Genomic DNA, 23,411 nt, shown 5'->3' on the forward strand with positions numbered 1-23,411 from the left:
TATATGGTTGATGTGAGGCGAGTAAAGATTATGCTCTAAATTTAGCACACAGCGTTCCTATAAAAATGTGCTGGATTTCTGTGTTAAATGCTCAACCTGAGTCATTATTCATGCAGCAAAATGTGCTCTGAAAAGTGAAGGCAACAATTTTGAGTCAGTGGCTCAGATGACCAGGTTATTTCCCAAGACCAGATGGAAGTCTCAGAGCCCCCACTTTGGGGTCCAGTTCTCAGTTTGGTGTTTGCGCACTACCATTTTGTGTGGGCAGTCCCACAAATGAATCTGCATCCGTATGAAGAATGCCATGCACAGAGCAAGCAAAGCATCAAGTGTTCTAACCTCACTTTCTCCTTGACACACCAGTAGGTTAGAGCTGCAACAGTAGCCTCATGGCAGCAAGGTCCACTTCTGCTGCTTTCAGCCCTATAATCCTGCCTGTATACTAAGACTCACAAGTCCCTACCAGTTAGATGATGGGAACAAGGCAACGAGTCTTCCTGCTGGTTCTAGAACTGTGGAGCTAATATTTTTCCCCACCTTTCCCTATCCGTACAGCTGTTTAGGTGAGCACTGAAGCCCTTATTCTTCAATGATGCCTTTAACAGAGATCCTAATTGCAAGGAATGTTACAGAACTACTAATTAAGGTGTTCTGCATGCTTGCTAATGCAGGATTTATACCTTTGTATTTTGCCCTGCTCCTGGTTTTATGTTGCTTTGTGATGCTGTAGCTCTGCACAATAATATTTTAATAATGAAAATAACAAGGCCATTGTCGCTATAGGCAGCAGGAGTAAATGTAGGTTTCAGTAGTACAGTGGTACCTCGGTTTATGAACTTAATCTGTTCCTGAAGTCCGTTCTTAAACCAAATCTGTTCTTAAACCGAGGCGCGCTTTCCCTGAGGCCTCCTGCCACCAGTGCCCTTCCACTGTCCGACTTCCGTTCATAGACCAAGGTAAAGTTCACAAACCGGAACACTACTTCTGGTTTTGCGGAGTTCGTAAACTGAATACTGTAGCTCATAAACTGAGATACCACTGTATCATGTTCCTTGTGGAACTCTTTGGTAAGAAAGACTTGCATGGCTAACTCACTCCAGGCCTGTAGAAAGACAGACAACACCTTCCAAGTGATAAAGGCATATGCCTTTTTAGGAGATGATTGAGGGCTTACTTTTAGTTGGATTAGACTTCTGGTTCTTTATTAATTGTAATTAATTGGTTCATTGGATTGGGTTGGGTTTTTTATTATTGTAGCGTGTGTATTTTTTATTCATTAGGTTGGGTTTTTTATTATTGTATTGTGTGTTTGTTTTTAGAATAAAATCTAACCTACTAGGAAGAGGGGAATGAGGAAAGGAAAGGAAATTAGTATGCAGCAGGTTATTGGTAAACATAAGCGACAATGCAAACTTTAGCCTTTCTTCAAGTGGCTGTCAAGAGGGGCAAAGTTGTGTGAACTGCCCTCAGAGAAGCCTTATGAATGAGCTGGCTAAATCTATCAGACAGTTATCACCTAAGATCAGGGCTGAGGTTCACTGGCTGAGCATCTAGTGGCCTGTGGTTAAAGAGAGGTCTTTCAGTTTCCAATGCAATTATTCCCTGCGAACGTGCTTCCACAAATGATTTCAGAATGAAATAAATACTTTCAAAGGAATCCATTCTAGTTCTCTCTCTCTTTCTCTCCCTGGTAAGGCAGTTCTAATGTAATTAGAAAGTAATTGAGTGTTCAAGTCCCCCCCCCCCCGATTAAGAAAGGAGAGGGATGGGGGTCATTTCTTGCTGTTAAGACACACAAAGCACATGTCATTTTAACCAATTACGTGCATCAGAGGCATTTTTACATAAATCTAGATTTGTGTCACTTACCACTGATGAAGGTAGAGAAATGGCAAGAAACAAAAATTATTATCTGTTTGTGTTTAAAGCAGCAACAAATAAATGGGGAGGGGGCATAAATATAGCAGATGATTTACACTGTTCCCATGTCAGTAATTAACTTCAACATCCATGATAGCATAATACGGTCAGTCTGTGTGTTCATGGTGGTTTACATCAAGTAATGAGATTCTGAGCAACAATATTTCTGCTGATTGTGTCCATGAAGTCATTAATAAAGTCCACATTCTCTATCTTAATAGGATTGTCATTTAGGTGGGAATATTTCGGGGGGGGGGGGTTCTGAAGGATATATGCTGACTTTCAACTATGGGAAGTCACCTTTGACATTGCCAGATGCAGTAACAGCAAGCCAGGAGACTTGAACCTAGTCATAAAATTCTGCTTAGTCACATGTTTCCCAAACAGACAACGTAATGCATCTTGAATCTGGATATTTGTCTCTACAGGTGTGCTGGAGAGGAAAACATTGGATTGATTGATTGATTGATTGATTGATTGATTGATTAGAATGTATTTTGCAACTTCAGGTGGAATTTGATACTTTCCATATTAACAACCTCAAATCTGAAGTTTCCTTTTAAAAAAACTGAAATACATTAATGGACAAAGATTAATGGAGGATGTTACTAGATCAGAGATTAACAGCTGCTAAGTATATAGAAGCACCTAGTTGGCTACTGTTGAAAACATGATGGTGGGCTTTGGTTTACAGCTGCAAGGCAGTTCTTATGCGCCTTATCTGGAGTTGGAGTGGAGAAGTGGCTTCAAAGGCTTCTAGCTATGCACTGGATTCTAGCTGGCATCATCTGAGATTTGCCAGCTGTCAATGGTAATAGGAAATATTGTGCCCTAATAATACAATGCAGAATAACAATACAATTCTGTTGAGGAAAACAGCAAGGATTTGCAGTGCACATCTGAGTACAATCTGGCAGAAGAAGATAGGAACAAACAGTGACTTGATGGATGGAGGTAATAAAGACTCTAGACAGTAATGCTGATTGCCCTTTATATGCTAGTTATTGGGGGGGGCACTCGGTGCATATTAGTGAACTAACCTGAACTGTGTAATTTTGAGTTTGCAAGTCACCTTTAAGGAAATTATATGGTCAATAGAAATTAAGCTGCCACTCAGGCTCTTGTATTAAAGTCAGAGTCATTCTTGTAACCCTACAGTTGAACAGAGACATCGTGCTATTTCATACAATAGTAAGCCTTTATTATTCTTTCTAGGTATTACTTTACTAGAACAGATTATAATTAAGACTAGTTTTAGTGATACCACTTCAGATCTTTACAAAATGCAAGTTCTAATGCAATGCTTCCATTCTCTGAAATGTGGTATAATAAGGGGACAATATTCACTTTCCAAAAGGCTTTGTCCTCTCTCTCTCTCTCTCTCTCTCTCTCTCTCTCTCTCTCTCTCTCTTTCATTTTCCCATTTCCAAAAAGAAAGAGAAAGAAATATAACAAAAAAGATGGGGGGGGGGGTTAAGCTAACTTTACAGAGAAAAGAAGGGCCCATTGTTATAAATTGATGCACAACTCAGTTAAGCCAAAGCATTTCACTCCCACTGAAATCAGCTGGAAGTATTAGAGCATTCCAGTTCAAACTTCATGTTCTTTGGAAGAAAAGCTAATTGATTTTTTCAGGAACTTACTTCCAAGTAAGGGACTATTCTTACATTAATTATGCAGCGCGTTAGCTAATATATTGCTGCAAGATCAAGTCCCATGCCAAACCACAATCTTCAGAATTACAGAACTACATGGAAAAGATGTGTGTCCTAGGAGGCCAGCAGTAGACCTTGGAAGTCACCACACCAGATAGCTACTGGGATCAGGCAGTATGGATTCAACAACCATAATAAATAGGTGCTGTAAGAGGCAAAAATCAAATGACGGATTGTAGCCTCGTGCTTAAAAGCATCTTAAAAAGCAGAGACAACACCTTGCCGACAAAGGTCCATATAGTTAAGGCTATGGTTTTCCCAGTAGTGATGTATGGAAGTGAGAGCTGGACCATAAAGAAGGCTGATTGCCGAAAAATTGATGCTTCTGAATTATGGTGTTGGAGGAGACTCTTGAGAGTCCCATGGACTGCAAGGAGATCAAACCTCTGCATTCTTAAGGAAATCAGTCCTGAGTGCTCACTGGAAGGACAGATCCTGAAGCTGAGACTCCAATACTTTGGCCACCTCGTGAGAAGAGAAGACTCCCTGGAAAAGACCCTGATGTTGGGAAAGATGGAGGGCACAAGGAGCAGGGGACAACAGAGGATGAGATGGCTGGATAGTGTTCTTGAAGCTACCAGCAAACTGTGGGAGGCAGTGGAAGACAGGAGTGCCTGGCATGCTCTGGTCCATGAGGTCACGAAGAGTCGGACACAACTAAATGACTAAGCAACAACAACAGCCTCATGCTTCTTAAATCTAAATAATTTGGCTTAGTATGGTTACACACCCAGCTGTTAAAGAATGTAAAAGGATATATCAGCCTGATGAGAGACACTACATATGAAATTATGGCTAGGTTTCGCAGAAACTCATAATAAATACAGCCCTATTGAAACATAGTATTTCTATGTATGGTATAATTGACCACAAAATTCACCCGCATCATCACAGCATTCAGTTTTCCAAACGCGGGAGAAAAATGCAAAACACATCACAATTCAATATATGGCTTGCTAATTAAGGGTATCAGAAGAAAGGTTGGTATATGCAGTCATAATACAGTTCTACAATATATCACTTTCAAAGTCAAATTTTGACATCCATGCCCATACCTTTTGGAAAGCAAGTGCAATGTAATTGTGAACAGTAGAAGAAGAAGAAGAAGAAGAAGAAGAAGAAGAAGAAGAAGAAGAAGAAGAAGAAGAAGAAGAAGAAGAAGAAGAAGAAGAGTAGTAGTAGTAGTTTGGATTTGATATCCCACTTTATCACTACCCTAAGGAGTCTCAAAGCGGCTAACATTCTCCTTTCCTTTCCTCTCCCACAACAAACACTCTGTGAGGTGAGTGGGGCTGAGAGACTTCAAAGAAGTGTGACTAGCCCAAGGTCACCCAGCAGCTGCACGTGGAGGAGCGAAGACGTGAACCCGGTTCCCCAGATAACGAGACTACCGCTCTTAACCACTACACCACACTGGCTCTCATGTTCTGAAAAGTCCCCTGGTTGAAACCACATCTTATATGTGAGCTCATGTGGTGGCCTTGAGCACTATTTGATTCCTTCAGCCTGAATCTGAAGCCTACCATTTGAGGATTATAGTTCTGAACTACCGCACAGGGTTCTTGCAAAGATTACTGATACAGTGCATGGAAAACGCCTCAAACATTTCAGGATTTCATAACTGATGTATTATACTACTACTACTAATAATAATAATAATAATATCACTAGTATAAAAAAGAAACATAAAATACATCTCCAGAAGAAAAGAGAATATCACACCTAAGGAGCATCAAATATGTAAAATGCTCCATAATAAGAATGCAATTTTTATTAAATGAACCAGCAGACTACCATCAAACCTACTGATAGAAATTAAAGTGCAAGACTATTCCAGGAGTCTCCACACCTCTGGGGCTCAGGACACATTTGAAACTCTAAGAAACTATTGAAGGTATCACAAACATCAATTTCATGGGGGAAAAACTGATGAATATCAAAATCCAGCTACTCATAGAAAAATAACACAGACAAAAAAGCAGGATGCCTTGAAGAAATTGCAAATAAATTCAGGGAAACTTCAATCCAGTACAAAACACTAGTATTATAGTTTTAAAAAGAAGAAAAGGGGGGTGTAAAAACAATAGACATAAGTCATTAATGTGTTTGTACACATGCGCCCAATGTCCTGAAATCAATAGCCTGGAATATAACATTTCAAGTACATCATTTAAAACAGTGAAGTTTTATTTTTATGTAAAAAATTGAGTGGTTGCTACACAATGCTGCCCATGCAATCCTCTCCACTTGCCCTCCCCAGGCTTTTGCTGTTGATTAAAAAGATCAGGACATAGATCAGGGCAGGCCATGTATAGCTGGAAGGACTGGGCAATTACATCAGTGCATACTAAATTCAAATGTTCAATCTAAATTAGATTCTCTATACCTATCTATTGAGATATAAGTCCCATTTGCTTAAATAGAACTGACGCCCAATCAAGCATGTATAGTGGATTGCAAAGGAAATCCTATGCACTCAGTTACCTGGAAGTACGTTCCACTGAACTCAATAGAACGTACGTCTGGGTAGACATGCATAGGTATACATTCCATACCAGCATAAACCCCTGCCCTTTGGGTTTTACTGGTTTACACCTATCACATGCAAAAGAGCCACATGTTGTTTTTGTTTTGGAGGGAAAAAAACCCTGTATGGTGAGATAACACCCCACTACATTTTATGAGATAAACTTTAAAGCAGCCAAGATTTTATTTCAGGTCACAGAACCACCTGCCATAAAATTAACTAGCCAAATTATCAACAGACAGCAGGAGAACTGAGATAGGAGTAAGGAGGCACAGCAAGGCTTACAAAAAAGCATTCAGGTTGAGCATAATTTTTAGTAATTGATAATTTACATAAACTTCATTATAGTTGTATAGTAAGGACTTTGAGCACAAATCAGGCAATGTTAAGCTAGCCTATTTTAAGCCCCACTGATTTCAGTGGGATGGAGTTAGGTCTTATTAGATGACATCAAAGGTTCATCACAGGCTGACTCCCAGTGAGCATAAGGTTACCAGACGTCCCTGTTTCCCAGGGACAGTCCCTGGATTTACACATCAGTCCCCTGACAAAATCCATCTATTTAGTAGGAAGTTGAAAAGTGACCCCAGATTCACTGAAAAAAATCTGGTAACCTTAGGTGAGCATCTATATTTCTTAACAACTCACTTGGTCTACACGAAACATTATTTGAGGCATTGTCTTGCCCCATTTGACAGCTTCAGTCGGTGGAACTTGCACTGTTAGTACATATGCCAGATAACACGCACTCCATGTGTGCTAGGAATTGAGATATGTTTTAGTGTGGCAGCACTAATCCTAGAATCCTAGAATTGTACAGTTGGAAGGGACCATGAAGGTCATTTAGTTCAACTCCCTGCATTGCAGGAATATTTTGCCAAACCTGGGGCACTAACTCAAGACCCTGAGATTAGGAGCCTCATGATTTTTTAAAATTTCAGTAAGCCTATCAGACAAAGTGCAAATAGATAAATAGGTACCGCTCTGGCGGGAAGGTAAACGTGTGCAGCTCTGGTTCGCCAGAAGTGGCTTAGTTATGCTGGCCACATGACCCGGAAGCTGTACGGCGGCTCCCTCGGCCAATAAAGCGAGATGAGCGCCGCAACCCCAGAGTCAGTCACAACTGGACCTAATGGTCAGGGGTCCCTTTACCTTTACCCAGACGTATTAGATATATAATCTCTTTCACTGATAATTATTTTGTGTATTTTTAAAGTTTTGCTTAATTTTTATAATTATATTATTATGTACACTGGTTAGATATCTTTCTGACTAATCCATTTAAACATGCTTTCCCTAAACTAATAAAAACAAACACCTTCCCTCTCCATCCCTCGCATGCTGCTGCTGTATGCACAACTCCTTCCAACCTCCTCTCTTCGTATAGTCCCCCCCCCACACACATGCAATTTAATATTTATTGAGTGCACCTTTAAACCTGCAAATTCACATGCCAACTTCATTGTTCTTCCTACCAAAATGTGAAATGGCATCCCTAGCCAGGGTGGTTTAGGCTTCAGTTTTGGTGACTCTGCAAACAATGTCACCCATAAAATCTCTTAAAGTTTGCGTCCTTGAAGCAAGCCTTCTTTAGTCCCGTAGTAAATTAAATCTAGTACTTTAAATGCATTTGAGAAGATTATTCAAGGCAGATGCCATGACCAATTTTTTAAAACGCCTTGCAATTATTGCCTTTGTTCTTATTCTCAGTACACAGCTATATGTATATATGTTACATGAAGGAATACTATGCCTGGAAAGTTTAGCTCTGTTTTTGAACACTGATTTTCCTTCTAATGCTGAGATTAGCTCCTATTCACGTCAGTGGAGATTCCAAATGCATATTGATGGAGGAATAGACCTCTTTTCCTTTCTTAATAAACAATAACATGTTTGAATGTAGGATAACCGTATCCTCGCCATGCAAGAGTTTGCTTGGTATATGATAAACTGAACAAACTAACCAAACAACATACCAAGCAGATTCTATTTTCTATTTATTTCTTCTTCTTTTTGGCAAATTGCATTCTTACAGAAGTGAAGCTTTGCAGCCCTACAGACACGATAACATTCTCCTTCCATACGAAGGATGTTTTCCAAATAGCAAAAGTGCCTGAGTCAGTCATAAAAGATAATAAATAGCTAGGCAACAATGCACTCCAAGCAGAGATGATACAGTTCATAAAGGCTTACAGTGCCTTTTTTAAGGAAATGGAAGGGGGCATCTGTTTTGGGGGAGAAAGTGGGGGAAAGAACCATTAAGACCATAGCCTCCCATTCACGGTTGCATGTATAGTGGCAAGAAAATTGGGTGAGGATGATAAGCAAATAAAAAACTCAATGAGACAGTTCTCCAGACAAAAGTAGTGGAGGTTACCACCTGCAAATCCTTGTGATAAATGCAGTGAAAGAACTATACTAAAAATGCCACCTTGTATATTTCATTACCCTATTGAATTATGAAAGCAAAGGGGAATACAAAGAACACTGAATAAATTTGCAACCACTGCTACATATCAGACGTTTTAATAATTCCTGTTTATATTGATCCTTGGGAGTCCAAATAGTCTACATGGCTGAGCATTTTACAAAGACCAAAATGAAAAAAGCAACAATGCCAATCACCTCCAACCAAGTTCTCCCTGGGATTCTTTTCTCTGAGAAGGGGGCAACACTCTCAGCGGTACAGCTAGGTAATTTCAGAGCCTGAACTTAATGGTCTTCCAGAGACCTACTTTTGATAGCCAGGTGTATGATTTCACTCATGAAGCACACCATAAACATTTGTCTACTTCCTCCACTGCAATTCCATGCATTACAATGGCTTCTGCGTTACTGAGAAGTTACGGCAAAAAGGCAGAAGTTTGCCAATCCTGACTTAAAAGCAAGCAAGCAAACAAGCAAACAAACCTCAGCATGTGCAATTTTGCATTCTAAACTTATTTAAATCATAGCACCCTCGAGAATAAGATGAAGTTTGCGCCTGCTATCCCGGTATCAAACACATTTGCATAGGGATTGCACCATTTTGTTGTAGAAAAGTCTACTAAAAGCAAAATCATTCTAAAGCATCATTTATAACTGTGTACAGGCTTGGTGTGTGTGTGTAAATGCAGGTGACCAATGGAGAGGAGCATTGTTGCAAACCTGACCTCTCAGGAGCACCAGCACTCCTGCACATCAGGACACTGAGGGAGTAGTAGAGAGGTGAGGTCTGTGAGGTTGGGACAAACTAGTGGGAAGGCTGAATTGACTTTGCCAATGCATTTAAACAGCCCCCGCCACACCACCTTCCTACCCTATCCCATCAGCATCCAAGTATATAGTATATAGAATGGTATGTGGCAGCCACCCTCTCTTCGGGCTGCTCCTAAAAGGATGAAATGTTTACGCAGTTGTTGGCACCAGTCTGTCTCAAGAGACAATGGAGTGCACCTCTGGGAGTGAAGTTAAACTGCCTAGTGACCTCCAGGGTGCAAACCTGGGCATTGTCCAGGGCTGCCCAGATGACAATACTCCCCTCTCGGCCTGGCTGATGTGGTCCATTCAGCATTTAGCACCAGCTTGGCTGCATGAGTTGCTCAAAGGAGGCATAGAAAAGACAGCATGCAACTGTCTTAGGGACTCCATACCAATTTGTGTAGGGTTTAATCCTTAGCCCTTTCTTCTCCTGAAGATGTTCCACAAGTAAGTGGGTATGGATATTTCCTCTGGGTTTCATGCCAAAGTCCCATGGATTTCAAAACAAAACTTGAGTACAAATCACTTTCTCTGGATTGAGGACAATGTATTTAGGATTATGAAGGATGCGTTTGTTGGGCTACTCAAATTATAGGCTGGTTTGTTGAAGAAGGAGGAGGAGGAGGAGGAGGGGAGATGTCATTGAAAGATCTCACATATGCAGTCATCTGTCTTCACCAAGTAATACAGTCCTGTAACCTGAGACTGGACTTCCTGACAACAATGTTGCAGTCCCTGAATAGTATCAATTACTGATTCTAATTACATTAATGTATCTCATGCATGGTACTTCAACATAAGCACTGCTTGGATTGCCCTTTGATCTACAGTCAAAGAAGTGTTATAATCACCCATATGAAACAAATGTTACTTTGTGGGCCGAGTAAAGCATACAAGTGACAGCTAAAAAAACCAGGAGTCTCTTTCTTTTCCATACTTCAAGCCCATACTTAGGATATGATTAATACACCTAGACAATAGATGATGTATTAGAAACACATACGCACACACATTCTTTTTCAACAAGGTGATGAACATTAATGCCATCTGGTTAAGTATTTGTGAAGATGTAAGAGCTGTGACTGATAAATCAACCAGTGCTCAAATGGCATTCTTTGAGGACTGCAAAGTTCACATACTATTTATATAACTCCCCACCTGTTAGGCTCATTATGCAAAATGGGGGGAGGGATAAGAAAATGTCATTGAGAATCAAGTCAGCTTTCAATGGCTGTTTTATTCTGCATTGCACTTCACAACACTGTGTGTGTGTGTGTGTGTGTGTGTGTGTGTGTTCTCCTCCACCCCTTATGCCTCGATATTGCACAACTGCAATGTTATTTAATGTGTGGTGTGTTACTGTGGTTTTATAATTTGCTGGGTGGCATATTATTATTATTATTATTATTATTATTATTATTATTATTATTTGGTCTCCTTTCCTATTGGGCTTCAAAAATCTCTTGGAGGTGTTCAGTACTTAACTGTAAACAAGAAAATCTATAAATTACTCTAAGGTCAAGACTGTGATTTTTAGCAGCCTCAGCCCTCAGTATAGATGGTGCTTGGATCAGAAGACTATAGAACAAACTTGTTCATTAAGATACCTGAGTGTACTCTTTAATTAAACCTTCTCTGGAAAGTGTCATATGGAGACAGGGAAAGTCAAAGCACAGAAAACTATAGGGGCATTGATGAACTTTTACTACAATAAGGGAGGGCAGCTGATCGAACCTGCCCTCAAGATATTTGGTAGTAAACTGCTTACTCAAATGCTCTATGGCATTGAAATCTGGGGCTCTGGTTCAAACTCCATTAAAGTTTCGGAAACTGCAAAACAATGGGTTTCTTTTTCAGAAGCTGTGCTCTGTATCAGGAATATCAGCAGTTTTTCTTCATATGGAATTTGGGTGGCCAACAATTAAGGCAAGATTGGACTGTGCTCAGTAAAGTATATTTCAAAAATTGCTACTATGCAAATTGGGCATTTTCCTTCTCTGTGTTATATAGAATTGGGCGATAACCAATTCTGGAAAGCACAAATTGTCAAGACGTTTTAGACTAGTATGATTTTCCAGAACTGACTTTGAATAAGTGTCAATTAAGGGATAGGCTCTTCTGGATAGAATTCAGAAGGAACTGCAATTAACTAGAACCACCATCCTTTCCCCTTGGTATCCACTCTTGAGAACAGAGCATTTTAGAGCTAGTTATCCGTGTGCTGAAGAGTTGCACATACCTTTATGAATCTGCCCAATGATAACTACAACTACAACGTGAATAATGTTATTGGAACAAGAATATTGCATACAATAGTACCAACATCCTGTTGTCTTTTAAAGCAATCTTTGAAATAGGAAATTATATATATATATATATATATATATATATATATATATATATATATATATATATATTCGTACGGAGGTACAAAGTCCGTAAATAACTATCCACCCGGTACTGTCTGGATAAAGAGCTCCCTTTTGGGTTCTCTTAAAGTCAACACAAGAAAGCAAAAGTAGAACTCAAAAGGCCGTTCCCTCCCATTTCTGGCTTTCAGAGGTGAAATGAGTACTTTCCTCTAATGGCCTTCTCTAGTATCCTTCATCTTAAACATATATTCTGGCAAAATGTTTTGAGTAAACAAAATCCAATTCAAAATTGTTTTGGCACAATAATTCATGTCAATGTACTCTTCTACAGACTAAATTATTGGCACAATCTGATCTGATTCACAGCTAGCAATACTGTTACTCACAATTTTTAAATAATTTTAAGATGACAATTTCGCAATCGCTATCTGATTAATTTAGTGACCACTCCATATCCTATCATTGCTACTAAAAGAGTGGGAGGCTATTGCCTTTCACATCATAATTCAACATTGGTAGAAGTCTGCGTGTGTGTGTGTGTGTGTGTGTGTGTGTGTGTGTGTGTGTAAGGAAAAACATAAGTTCAGGCAATGATTTCCAAATTGCAGTTAAATGTTCTTTCTAAAAGAAACTAACGTTGAAGTGTGGCAAAACAAAATAAAGGTCAAATGCTCTGTGTAGGAAGCAAAACTGCATACATTTTTGAATTACATCTTTCTATACACTCCTCAATATTTGGTGGGGAGGAAAACACAAAATTCTTCACATGAACTGCTTTTGTTCGGCACAAATTACAAATAGCTCATGCAAGATGCTTCCACCAAAATACATCATATTGTCTCCAACATAATGCAAAAAACCAAGTTGCGTATTTAAAAGGTCCAAGCGAAGCAAGCTAACAAATCCCACAATATCAAATTGGTTTTTGAACCAAGTTTGCACATTTAAGAATGAGATAGCAAACACACACACTCTTTTTGTCACACTAACCAGGGTGTCTGCATTCGTGACCGAACACTGTATTTGCATTCATCAGCATGCATTTCTCTATAATGGAATTCCACACAAGATGCTATGCAGCTTGAGATAACACAATATTTACCCTAGCTTGGCTCTAACAGCACTAACTGTTAAACGGTTTGCTTTGCATACAACCTCCCAACAAGCTAAAAGCAGAGAGAAACCACCTGAATTCAAAACAAAATAGATAGTTCTATAACAGTAGGTCACAACCAAAGGCACGGAAATTTGTTTTTCAAATACCTATGAATGGTTCACAGTGTGAGAAATTCAACAGTGCTTCTCTTTGGGGGGGGGTGCAGATTCAGAATCAGTCCCTTGCATCACATCTAAGTTTTAAGCTTAAAGTGCAGGTGCCACACATTTGTAGTAACCTATTTCAAAACTCCACTTGCTGGAAGGTATCACAAAACAGGTAGGGCTGTATGTGGAGTAGCGTCTTATGGATTTGTAAGGAAGAGATAGAAGGGATAGATCTTAATCCTGATCGTTTTTAGCATCCCTCCCAAAAGAAAAAATAATAAAGTGTTTCAGCAAGAGTTAATTCACTCTTTCCTTGCATCTTTTTCATGCATGTATTGCATTAGTCCCATTAGAATTGGTGTGCTTAACATTTGTGTTTAGTGTCAGTTGCTTCCCAAGTTCACAGCTACAAAGCTGAATGGCCCATTAGATTAAAACACCCTGGTTATGTAGAAAATCATACCTACTGTAATGGTAAACTGTTCTCTTTCTCGCTGCCTAGCCCTTGACAATGTTAAAAGTGTCAGAGTACAGCAGACTTGAAGGGGCCTGTTTTTGGCTGGGTGTCTACCTCTAGTGGCTTGCAACAGTTTCCTCTCCAAGAGTAACCACAGTGCGAATGAAACCTTGTAACAAAAAAAGCTGTTTGGGGTTAACCAAGCCCATGCGAGTGAGGATAGAGTGACAATATAGCTGGGAAATGGGGTTCGCTTTCCCTTCTACAGGATACTTGCTACTATCTACTTGTATGCAGGGCTGCATATGATGAGAGCTCATTTGCTTTTGGGCAGTAGCTTCCTCTGTGAAAGAGGGTACACACCCAGGCTTCCTAAGTGCCAAGATCTTGGCATGCTTCCTGTACCTGTTAGGAGTCACAAAGAAGGGGGTGGTATCAACAGGTGCTGCTTTCCTCATGGAAAGTGGTGAGAAGAAGTTGCACCTGGAAGAACGTTTCATCCACAAAAGGTATGCAAGCGTTCTCAGGATCTGGACTTGGAAACTTTAGTGAGCTTAATGCCTTCACCTGACTGCAACTCCCGGGTTGTGAAGGCAGAGAGGCATCCATATCACTATTTTCTCACTGTTGGTAGGCCAAGTGGCTGTACCTGATCTCTCTAACTGATGCTTCGGATGGGGAGCCACAGAGTGGAGGCTTCTTGTGTTTGTTGATGAGCTTTTAGCTACTTGCAGCACCAGCCCAATAGATTCCCACCCCCCACTCCCACTCTAAGTTTCACAGATTGAGAAGCACACTTGCAGAGGATGCTACAGTGGAATTCTCAGGTCCACATGCTCATTCAGGGATTCCTCTCAAAAGCATCTAATGGACCCAGCAAGTAGATGGGCTGCTTTGCACTCCAGCTGGCCCTGTCTGCTTTGCAGCCTTTGAATGTGTTTCTGTGTGCTTGTGTGATGTCGCCCCATCCCCCTTGCGTGCGCTCACATGTGCACATGCAATTGTAGGTAGGCACAATTGTGTGTCTGTTTCCATTTATGGCTCTGTGCCAGTTGGATGTGTGACTAAATGGGAGAAGGGGGAAAGGGGGTGGAGTGGAACCGAAGGCTGGAGACATCTCTGACTTCCTACATTGCTAATTCTTTCGTTCCATTATGTGTGTCAGTGTGCGTGTGCTGCCAAACAGTGTGAAGGCACAGTCCGATGATCATTTAACTGAAATTAATAGTTTCCTCTTCATACTTCAATTATCTTGGCCTACTAATAAGCAGGGTATTTCAGGAATAGCAAAAGGAGGTGGGTTTTTTTGCTCAGCAGTGCATGTTAATTGCTCTGTTCTGTATGAAGTGATCCTTACTATATTTTCCAAAATGACTCTCCAAATCACTGAACCAGAATATTTTGGGATATATATATGTTACTTTGCATATATTCCTATTCCTTAATGAGAGTATGTTGGATTAGATGCAAGAGATGGGATTGTGCGTGCAGAAATTTAAGTTTCTGGCTGTGTGTGTGTGTTGGAAAGAAAGAAAGAAAGAAAGAAAGAAAGAAAGAAAGAAAGAAAGAAAGAAAGAAAGAAAGAAAGAAAGAAAGAAAGAAAGAGCCACTATAGTGGCCATGGTGTGTAATACAGTGGGAAAACTTGCTTAGGACAGATAGTTGTGTGATGGGTGGTGAGCCTTCAACAGCTGTGAAATATGGGAGGGCTATGGCAGGTCTGACTATGCCTTTGAAAATCATTTAATGGAAATTATCGTTTACTATTAACACACTTGGCTTTAACTATCCCATCCACTCAAGGCTGGTGTATGTAAAAGTTGAGAAAGGAAGTTGATTTTTGACCATAAATGCATGCCCATTCTTCCAATCAGCATTAGTGTTAGTGACTTTGGTTCTTTAGAGTTATAATTATTCCAGACTAATGGTATGAGAGAGGCACTGGGAAACTTGTTGTGTGTAGGTGTGAGCGTGACTGTAAAAGGGAGGGAAAGAACAGGTGTAAATTAGAGAAGTGGCTGCATGTGTGTGTAAGTGTAGGAGGAGTAATAGCAGGTGTGTCTGAGTGCAAGTATCCCTTTCATCTAGATTAACACTTTAGTCTTAAGGCTTTTCAAACAGGCTGTCTGTCATCCTCACAACCAGGGTGGATCGTCATACTAAAAGGCACCTTAACATTGGGAACAGAAATTCTGTTTGCATTGGTGCTCCTGTGATTCTTAGTTGAGGAAATGTTAATTCATAAAATACACACCTGATCCTAAAGGTAGATTCTGGCGGTGAGTGGTTGTAAAACAGGTGTGGGCTGGGGCTTGGCTGCCTGTGGGAGAGGAGCAGCAGGCGAGCCTGTGCCTGTGAACGGCTATGAAGGGTGTAAAGGGGGTGAGCTCCCCCCCCACCTTTCTCCCCACCCACCCCCTCCCACCCCTGCATGCCTCCATCCGCCTTACCTGCTTGCTGTACTTGCTGCTGGCTTGACAGCTGTACTCGGAGCAGTGGTCCGAGCCGATGGAGATGTTGTCCCCAGCGCCTACGAAGGTGTTGGCCGGGGGCAGTTCCTGGACGGCCTGGTGTTTTTTCCCGGCGGTGGGGGACTGCGGGTGCAGCTGCACCGTGGGCAAAGGCGAGCTGGATTTGTAATGCCTGGCCAGATCCGGGCTGCCGGGCCCGCCGTTGACGGAGCGGTAGCGGCTCATGCTGGGGCTGTCCCCGGACAGCTTCTCGTTGACGCCGTCGTAGCGCTGCCCATTGGGCTTGGAAGCCTCGACCGTGACGATGCTGCTGTAGAGGGGCTGCTTGCCTTGCTTCTTGCCTTTCTTGTCCTTCTTGGGCTTCTTGGCCTTGTCGTGCTGCTGCGGCGTGAAGAAGTCCTCGTGGTCCTTCTTGCCGGCCTCGTAGCCGCCGTGCTTGCCCTTGGAGCGGCAGTAGCGCGCCATGACCACCACCAGGATGAGCAGGACCACGGTCATGATGCCGGCCACCACGCCCACGACGATGCTGAGGCGCTGCTTGCTTAACTCGTAGCTGGGGTCGCCGGCGATGTCGTGCGCCAGCGGCGTGTGCAGGCTGCGCGCCACTTGGCTCTCCACGACGGTGGCGTTGGCCAGGCTCTCGTTGACGAAGACGTGCAGCAGCGCCGTGGTGGACTGCGGAGGCTGCCCGCTGTCGTTGACCTGCACCACCAGGCGGTGCAGGCCGTAGTGCTTGGGCGCCAGCTTGCCCACCAGAGACACGACGCCGCTCGACGGGTCGATCTCGAACAGCTTGAACGGGTTGCCGCCCACGATGCTATAGCTCAGCTCTGCGTTCTGGCCAGCGTCCGCGTCTTTGGCCTGCACCGTGGTCACCACGGAGCGCACGTTGCTGGACGGCGGCAGCACCGTGTAGGAGCTGTTGGCCGGAGACGTGACCACGGGCGCGTTGTCGTTCTCATCCATGACGAAGAGCGACACGGTGGCCGTGGCCGAGCGGGCCGGCTCTCCTCCGTCCACGGCCTTTACCTTGAAGGTGTAGCTGGTCTGCAGCTCGCGGTCGAACGAGACCGTCGAGTAGATGGTGCCCGTGTCGTTCTCGATGGAGAAGATGCCCGGCGCGCCTTGCGCTTGGTCCCCGGGCTGTATGGAGAGGCTGAGCTGCGCGTTGCGCCCCTTGTCGGCGTCCATCACTGTCACCATGCCCACTGGACTGTTGGGCTGCAGGTTCTCCTTGACGTAGAAAGTGAACACGTCCTGCATGAAGCGCGGCTCGTTGTCGTTGCGGTCGGCCACGCGCACCACCACCGTGGTGGAGCCCTGCAGCGACGGGACCCCTTTGTCCCGGGCCGTCACCTGGAACTCGTAGGTGTCCCTCTGCTCGCGATCCAAAACGGCCTGGACGCGCACGTCCCCGGAATCGGGGTCGATGGTGAAGAGGCCTCCGAGAGACTCAGCAGAGAGCGGGGAAGGCTCCAGGGAATAGGCAATCTCGGCGTTCTTGCCACTGTCGGCGTCCGTGGCTATCACCGTGGCCACGCGCTCTCCGGGAGCGTTGTTCTCCGGGAAGGATACCTCCAGCACGGCCTGGCTGAAAACGGGCGGGTTGTCGTTGGTGTCCCCGACGCGCACCAGCAGGGAGTTGTTGCTGGACAGGCTGGGGCTGCCCGAGTCCACGGCCACGATGACCACGTTATAGTCTCGCACGGCCTCATAGTCCAGAGGAGCCGAGGTGTGCAGGAAATACTTGCGCTTGTTCTGGGGCTCCCCTTCACCCTCGCTGGCCGGCTTGAGCTGGAAAGGCACGTCGCCCACCACGGTGCAGGTCACCACGCCGTTCTCACCCTGATCCCGGTCGGACACTTGCACCAGGGCGATGGGGGTGTCCACCAGGACGTCTTCGGCCACGCTGGCCACGCCGTCGCGCAGCGGGATGCGCCCGATCTTACGGATGTCGATGGTGGGCACGTTGTCGTTCTCGTCGCGGATGTTGAGCACCACCGTGGCCTTGTCCGTCTTGGGGGGCTGCCCGCGATCCCTGGCCATGACGGTGAAGCGGAGCTGGTTCACTTCCTCGCGGTCGATGCGGTGCAGCACGCTGAGCCAGCCGGACGACTCGTCGAGGCGCAGCAGGCGGCGCACGGACTCGGTGGCTGCCCCGAAGACGTACTCGATCTGGCCGTTCACCCCGACGTCGGAGTCCGCCGCCCTGAGCTGCAGGATCGGGGTGCCGGGGCTGCTGTTCTCAGCCAGGTCGGCCTCGTAGACACTCTTCTCGAAGCGGGGGCTGTTGTCGTTCACGTCGGTGATAAGCACTCTCAAGATGGCCTGCGAGGAGCGCGCCGGATCTCCGCCGTCGCGCACCCGCAGAGTCAGCTCGTAGGAGTCCCGCTGCTCCCGATCCAGCGCCCCTTTGACGATCAACTGGGGCTGCTTCTCGCCATCGGGGGTGTCCGCCACCTGCAGCTCAAACACGCTGCTCCGGGCCCCGCCGTCGGCCTCTTGCCTCCTCTTGCCGCCCCCGGGGTAGAGGGCGCTGTCGGAGGTGGCAGAAGCCGAACTCCCCCCGCCCCGTCGGCCCCCGTCGGGCTCTTGGAGCAGCTCGTAGCGCTCGATGCCGTTGCGCCCGAAGTCCCTGTCGGTGGCCGTGGGCAATAGGTAGAGGGTGCCCACGGGGCGGTTCTCCTCGACGGTGAGGGTGAGCACGGGGGAGGGGAAGGTAGGGGTGTTGTCGTTGATGTCCAAGATGATGACCCGGCCTTCGAAGAGGTCCACCCAGCTCTGCGACGGGCCGATCACGGACACCTCGAAGTCCAAGAAGCACTCGTTCTCGTCGAAGATCATCTGGCACTGCGGCAGCTTCTCGCGGTCGATGCGCCTCTCGGTGGTGCTCAACTCGCCCGTCATGTTGTCGATCTTCAGGTAGTCGGAGCCGGACTCCAGGCTGAACGTCACCTCGCCCGAGCCCGTCACGATGCCCAGGTCCGAAGCCACGTTGCCGATGCGGATGTCGGCAGGTCCTTCCTCGGCCAGCCGGTATCTTAGCACTTGCTTAGCCGCCGCCAGGCTGACCCAAAGCGGAGGCGGCAGCAAGAGCAAGAAGCAGCAGCAGCAGTAGCAGCACTGCACAAAGCCCAGGAGCGTCCGCATCTTCCACATCTTCTTGAACACCCAATGAAAGACCCCACCACCACCACCTTCCTCTGCCCACCCGTGCCAATAAACGCCCCCCTTGGCAAGCCAACAAGAAGATGCCTCGGCGTTTGGCGGGGGGTGGGGGGGTGGAGGCAAGGATGGAGGTGATGAGGGTGGTGATCAATTATAAAATCCCCCTGCTTCTGCAGAAAACTTCGGGTCTCATCCCATCTGGCGCAAAAAAAGGGTGAAGGGGAGGAGGAGGGAGGGGATCTGGGGTTGGCTGGCGGCTCTTCCCCACCTCTCGTTCCCCCCTTCCTTTTGCAGTTGCTCTATACTCACAGTTCACCGGGCAAGTGTATTTTGCTTTTTAAAAGATTCATCTCGGCAGATAGGATGGAGGAGGGGGGGGAGTTCCGCCTCTTCCTCCTCCTCCTTCTCCTCCACCCCCTCCGATGGCACTGTAATCACTTTGCAAGGTTTGCAAGAAAAGCAAGAGCAGCAGCAGCAGCAGCGAGGGATTTGATGCAACCAACCCTTCCCCCGCCGCCTTCTTTTTTACTCCAGTCCAGTTCAATTCGCACTCTTTCCTCTCTGCCTGCTTGCCTGCCTGCCTCTTCCTAGCCGTTTGCCACCGCCGTGGAATTAGCTCTTCTGTTTCTCTCTCCCCCCTCCACTCCGCATACACACGCCGACGAAGGGGTGGGAGGGCGGGTGGAATGTAAATTGCTTCATTCAGAGAGCGCTGGTGTCCGGCGGAAAGGAAAAAGACAAGGCAGCCTCCAAATCCTCTTAGCTAAAGATGGAATGGGGGAAGAGTAAAAATAGCCCCAAAATAAAGAGAGGGAAAAAAAAATATGCCCAGTCTCCAGTGATGCGACAGCTGTATAGATATTTGGGAGGATTGCTTCGTCTGCCTTGTATTACAGATCAGTTCTCAAGAAATCCTCTTTGGTTGTCAGGATAGCGCCTAAATCCATCTTTAAGAGATCGCCTCCAATGTTCAGGTCCTTCTAGAGAGAGGAGAGTTCTTCTTTAATATACCGTGTATTTAAAAAAAAACAAAACTCTGCGCAAGGTCATTGGTCACAAAGCAACATGGTACAAAAATCTGCAGGAGATGTTCGTCCGGAATGCAACAAGGATGGAGGGGGAATGCACATAGATAGATCTCTTTCCCCCCCGTCTCGCGAGCGCGCGCGCGCGCGCGCACACACACACACACACGATACAACAGTCCCAAGTTTGTTTTTTGCATCCGCAGTTGGTGTGCGTGTGCGTCTTACCTGCATTTACACTGCATGTGTTAGAGCAATCGGAGGCTGCAGCACTAGGGAGAGCGATTCACAAATGAGATTGCAGTCTCTCGCTCGCTCCCTTTCTTCTTCCTTGCCGTCCCAATGCAGCGAAAGCAGCGCTGAACTTCATCCCCCTTTTCCTCCCCAGTTCAAAGGTGAGCACAAAGGTTGGCTGCCGCCTGTGTGTGTGTGTGTGTCCCCGAAGGCGATTATTCTAAGGCTCCCCCCTCGTGGATATATACCCGAGGCAGAAGGGGGTGGGAAATGGGAAGAGATGTAACTGGATCTTCTTCCCACGTGAATTACCACCGCCGATTCGGAATTACATCCATAGCTGCGGAATGATGGGGGGGGGGGAGAGAGAGAAAGAAGGGAGATCTCTTAAAAATAAAAAAGCACCAATCCCAAAATAAATGTCCAAATGCTGCGCTGGAGAAGAATTGCTTTTAATCGAAGCAGAGTCCGGGTTGCAAACGAGAGACGATCCGAGTCAGTAGTTTCCCTGGACCGCCACTCCGGGCGAGATCTGCAATTGTGCTTGTTTGTAAAGCCCCCTTTTCCTGGCTCGCCTCGCTCAAGTGCGGCTGCTTGGTGCAGGGAAGCTCGCTCGGCTCTTTCCTCCCTCTGACAGACACACACACACACACACACACGGCGAGCGTGACGCTTCCCGGGAAAGGGAGGAAGGAGGGAAAGGAAGAAAAAAAGCAGCGGAGCATCAAGTTTTGCCCGAAGTGGCTGCGAAGCTGCTGGGAAGCCTCTCTCGGTGACTCTGCCCTACTGCTGCTGCTGCAGAGCCGCCTGTGCACTGTAGGCTGAGAGCGAGAGGCAGGCAGAGAAAGAGAGAGAATAGGGAGGAGTTGGGAGCCGCCGCCGAGCGCTGCACTCCAGAAAAGCCCAGCATTTACCCTCTGCTGCTGCTGCTGCTGCTGGCAAGTGGGCAAGCGGCCTCCCGCAGCGAGATCCCTCGATCCCTAGATCCCCCGAGGTGGCCCGACCGGACCTTGCCGCGCCACCTCCCGACACATATTCGGGGGAACAGTCCTTTCTTGGGGGCTTAAAGGAGCTTGAAAAGCATCCTCCCCGCTTTCTGGGTTGTCAGCGTCGCTCTTCACTCCCCCACCTTCCTAACTTGGGGGGTGGAAAGGGAAAGCTCTTGGGGTCGGGCAAGGAGCGGCGTGGTGAGATCACGTGGATCCGAGAGTAGTCGGCTTCGGGTGCTTTTTTTAAAAAACTTTTCGCTGTGTGGATTTGTGGGGTTTTTTGGGGGGGGTATTACAGAGGCAAGCAGATGACGAGGCTGCGGCGACTAGGGCGAGATCAGGGAGAGGGATCTCGAGCCTCTCTCTCCACAGGGATCCTCCCGAGATTATCACCCCCACATTTATAAGATTGAATCTCTCCCTTCTCTCTCTCTCTCTCTGTGAGGCGCCGAGACTGCGGTGGAAGTGGCGGCGTGGGGGGACGTGTGTATGCGAGAGAGAGCTCGGAGTTGGCAACGTGAGGAGAGCGCTCGTTTCTGACACACCGCAAAATGTAGCCGCGTCGTGAGGGGAGCCAACTTTCGCGCCAACTCCGTCCACTCGGCTTCTCGCGGCGACCCGCCGCCTTTCTCCTTCCCTCGACTTTGGCGTGCTTAATCGCCCGCGGCATTTGCTGGCCTCCGCTCTTTTCTGAGGGGCGACCGGCGCCGCGCGCCTCCTCCTCCTCCTCCCGCCTTTTCTTCCTCAGTTACTCGGCATCCTCCTCCTCCTCCTCCTCTCCACTCCGGCGGAGGGAGGGCGAGAAGGCGGGGAGGAGACCCCGAGGCATCTGGGCTGGGCCCAGGGCACGAGTGGGGAGGGCACACTGGGTGCGGAATGGCAACGGCAGCAGCCGGAGGAGAGAAACCTGTTCCTCGCTCGCTTCTGAGGGGAGCCGCGCACGTCTTTTTGACGCCGCGCGGCGAGGGCGGCGAGAGGCTTCCTTTCTGCGGGTGACTCAGCTCCCTCACAAAATGAAGGCGCGCGAGGAGGTTTTCTGGGAAGGAACGCGCGGCGCGCGAGAGCGGGGAAGGGGAGAGCCGCTTTGGAAAGAGAGACAGCGGCGGGCTGGAGGCTCCCGCCGCCGCCGCCGCTATGTCTGACTCAGACATGATTCCGCGCTTCCTCTGAGGCGAGAGGGGGCTCCCCTCCTTTTGGCGCGCGACTGGCGCGGCGGCAACAGCTGCGGGCGCTCGAGCTCGCTCGCGCCCTCGCTGGTTGGCCGGCGAGCCTCCCAAGCCCCGCCTCCGTGGACCCCGCCGGAGACCCTGGGTTTGTCAGATCTGCAGCATCAGCGAGAAAAGAGGCGACTTGGCGCAGACTCAGTGCGCATCGCCGCAGTCCCGGTGTGTGGGGGGGGGGAGGAGGGAGGGGGAGGAAAGAGGGAGGCGGGCAGCTCCGGCAGCTTCTCAGCGGGTTAAGTGGGATTAATACCAAATCTCCGCTTTATTTGCCAAGCAACTTGACTTTGTCAAAAACCTCTCTCTCTGCCTCCGCCTTCCTCTCCGCCCCTCCTCGGTGCTGGGGCGCGCCCGCGCCGTCTTGGGAGGCGGCGACGACTCTTGCCCCTGCGGGAGCTCCAGGCGTGCCAGCAGCGATCCCCAAGAACTAGGCAGCCCTGCCAGAGAGTGCGCTACAATTACATTGCATTGCATTGCGTTGCATTACAATCCATTGCACTGCATTGCAAACCATTGCATTGCGTTTCCCCCCTGGGCTTCCTTTAGAAAACAGACAGGTAAATAAGTCGACCCGTGGAAATCAAGCCATTCTGCGTTGCATTTTAATTATGTTTATTTTCCCCTTTTTAAAAAAAGAAACCCCTCCGAAACTTGCAATGCGCTTAACGCGGGAGAGCAAGCGAAATTGGAACATGCCCTGGGACTGGGCTTGCAAGAAGGCTGGCTGGCTGGCTAGCTGGCGACGCGAGATCCCTCGAAATCGATGGCGAGCCGGGATCGGTTCTTGCTTCGGCCAGGCGCGCTGCTTGG

At 46.8% G+C, this 23,411-nt stretch overlaps 1 protein-coding gene across 6 annotated transcripts in view; it reads right to left on the bottom strand.

Moving 5' to 3' along the window:
- Positions 1 to 21,433, bottom strand: part of PCDH7 (protocadherin 7) — a 420,082-nt gene extending 398,649 nt beyond the window's left edge. For 2 of the 6 annotated variants that reach the window (XM_081924374.1, XM_081924373.1), the window contains exon 1: positions 15,945 to 21,432. In XM_081924374.1, coding sequence (XP_081780500.1) covers positions 15,945 to 19,124 — 3,180 coding nt within the window. In that variant the 5' untranslated portion in view covers positions 19,125 to 21,432. Of the gene's footprint in view, positions 1 to 15,944 lie in introns of all 6 variants that reach the window. The other 4 variants (XM_081924372.1, XM_081924376.1, XM_081924377.1 and 1 more) reach the window with 3 other exon arrangements.
- Between the last annotated feature and the right edge of the window lie 1,978 nt (positions 21,434 to 23,411).

The sequence above is a fragment of the Podarcis melisellensis genome (genome assembly GCF_964234715.1).
Source record: "Podarcis melisellensis genome assembly, chromosome: 9".
Lineage (NCBI taxonomy): Eukaryota > Metazoa > Chordata > Lepidosauria > Squamata > Lacertidae > Podarcis > Podarcis melisellensis.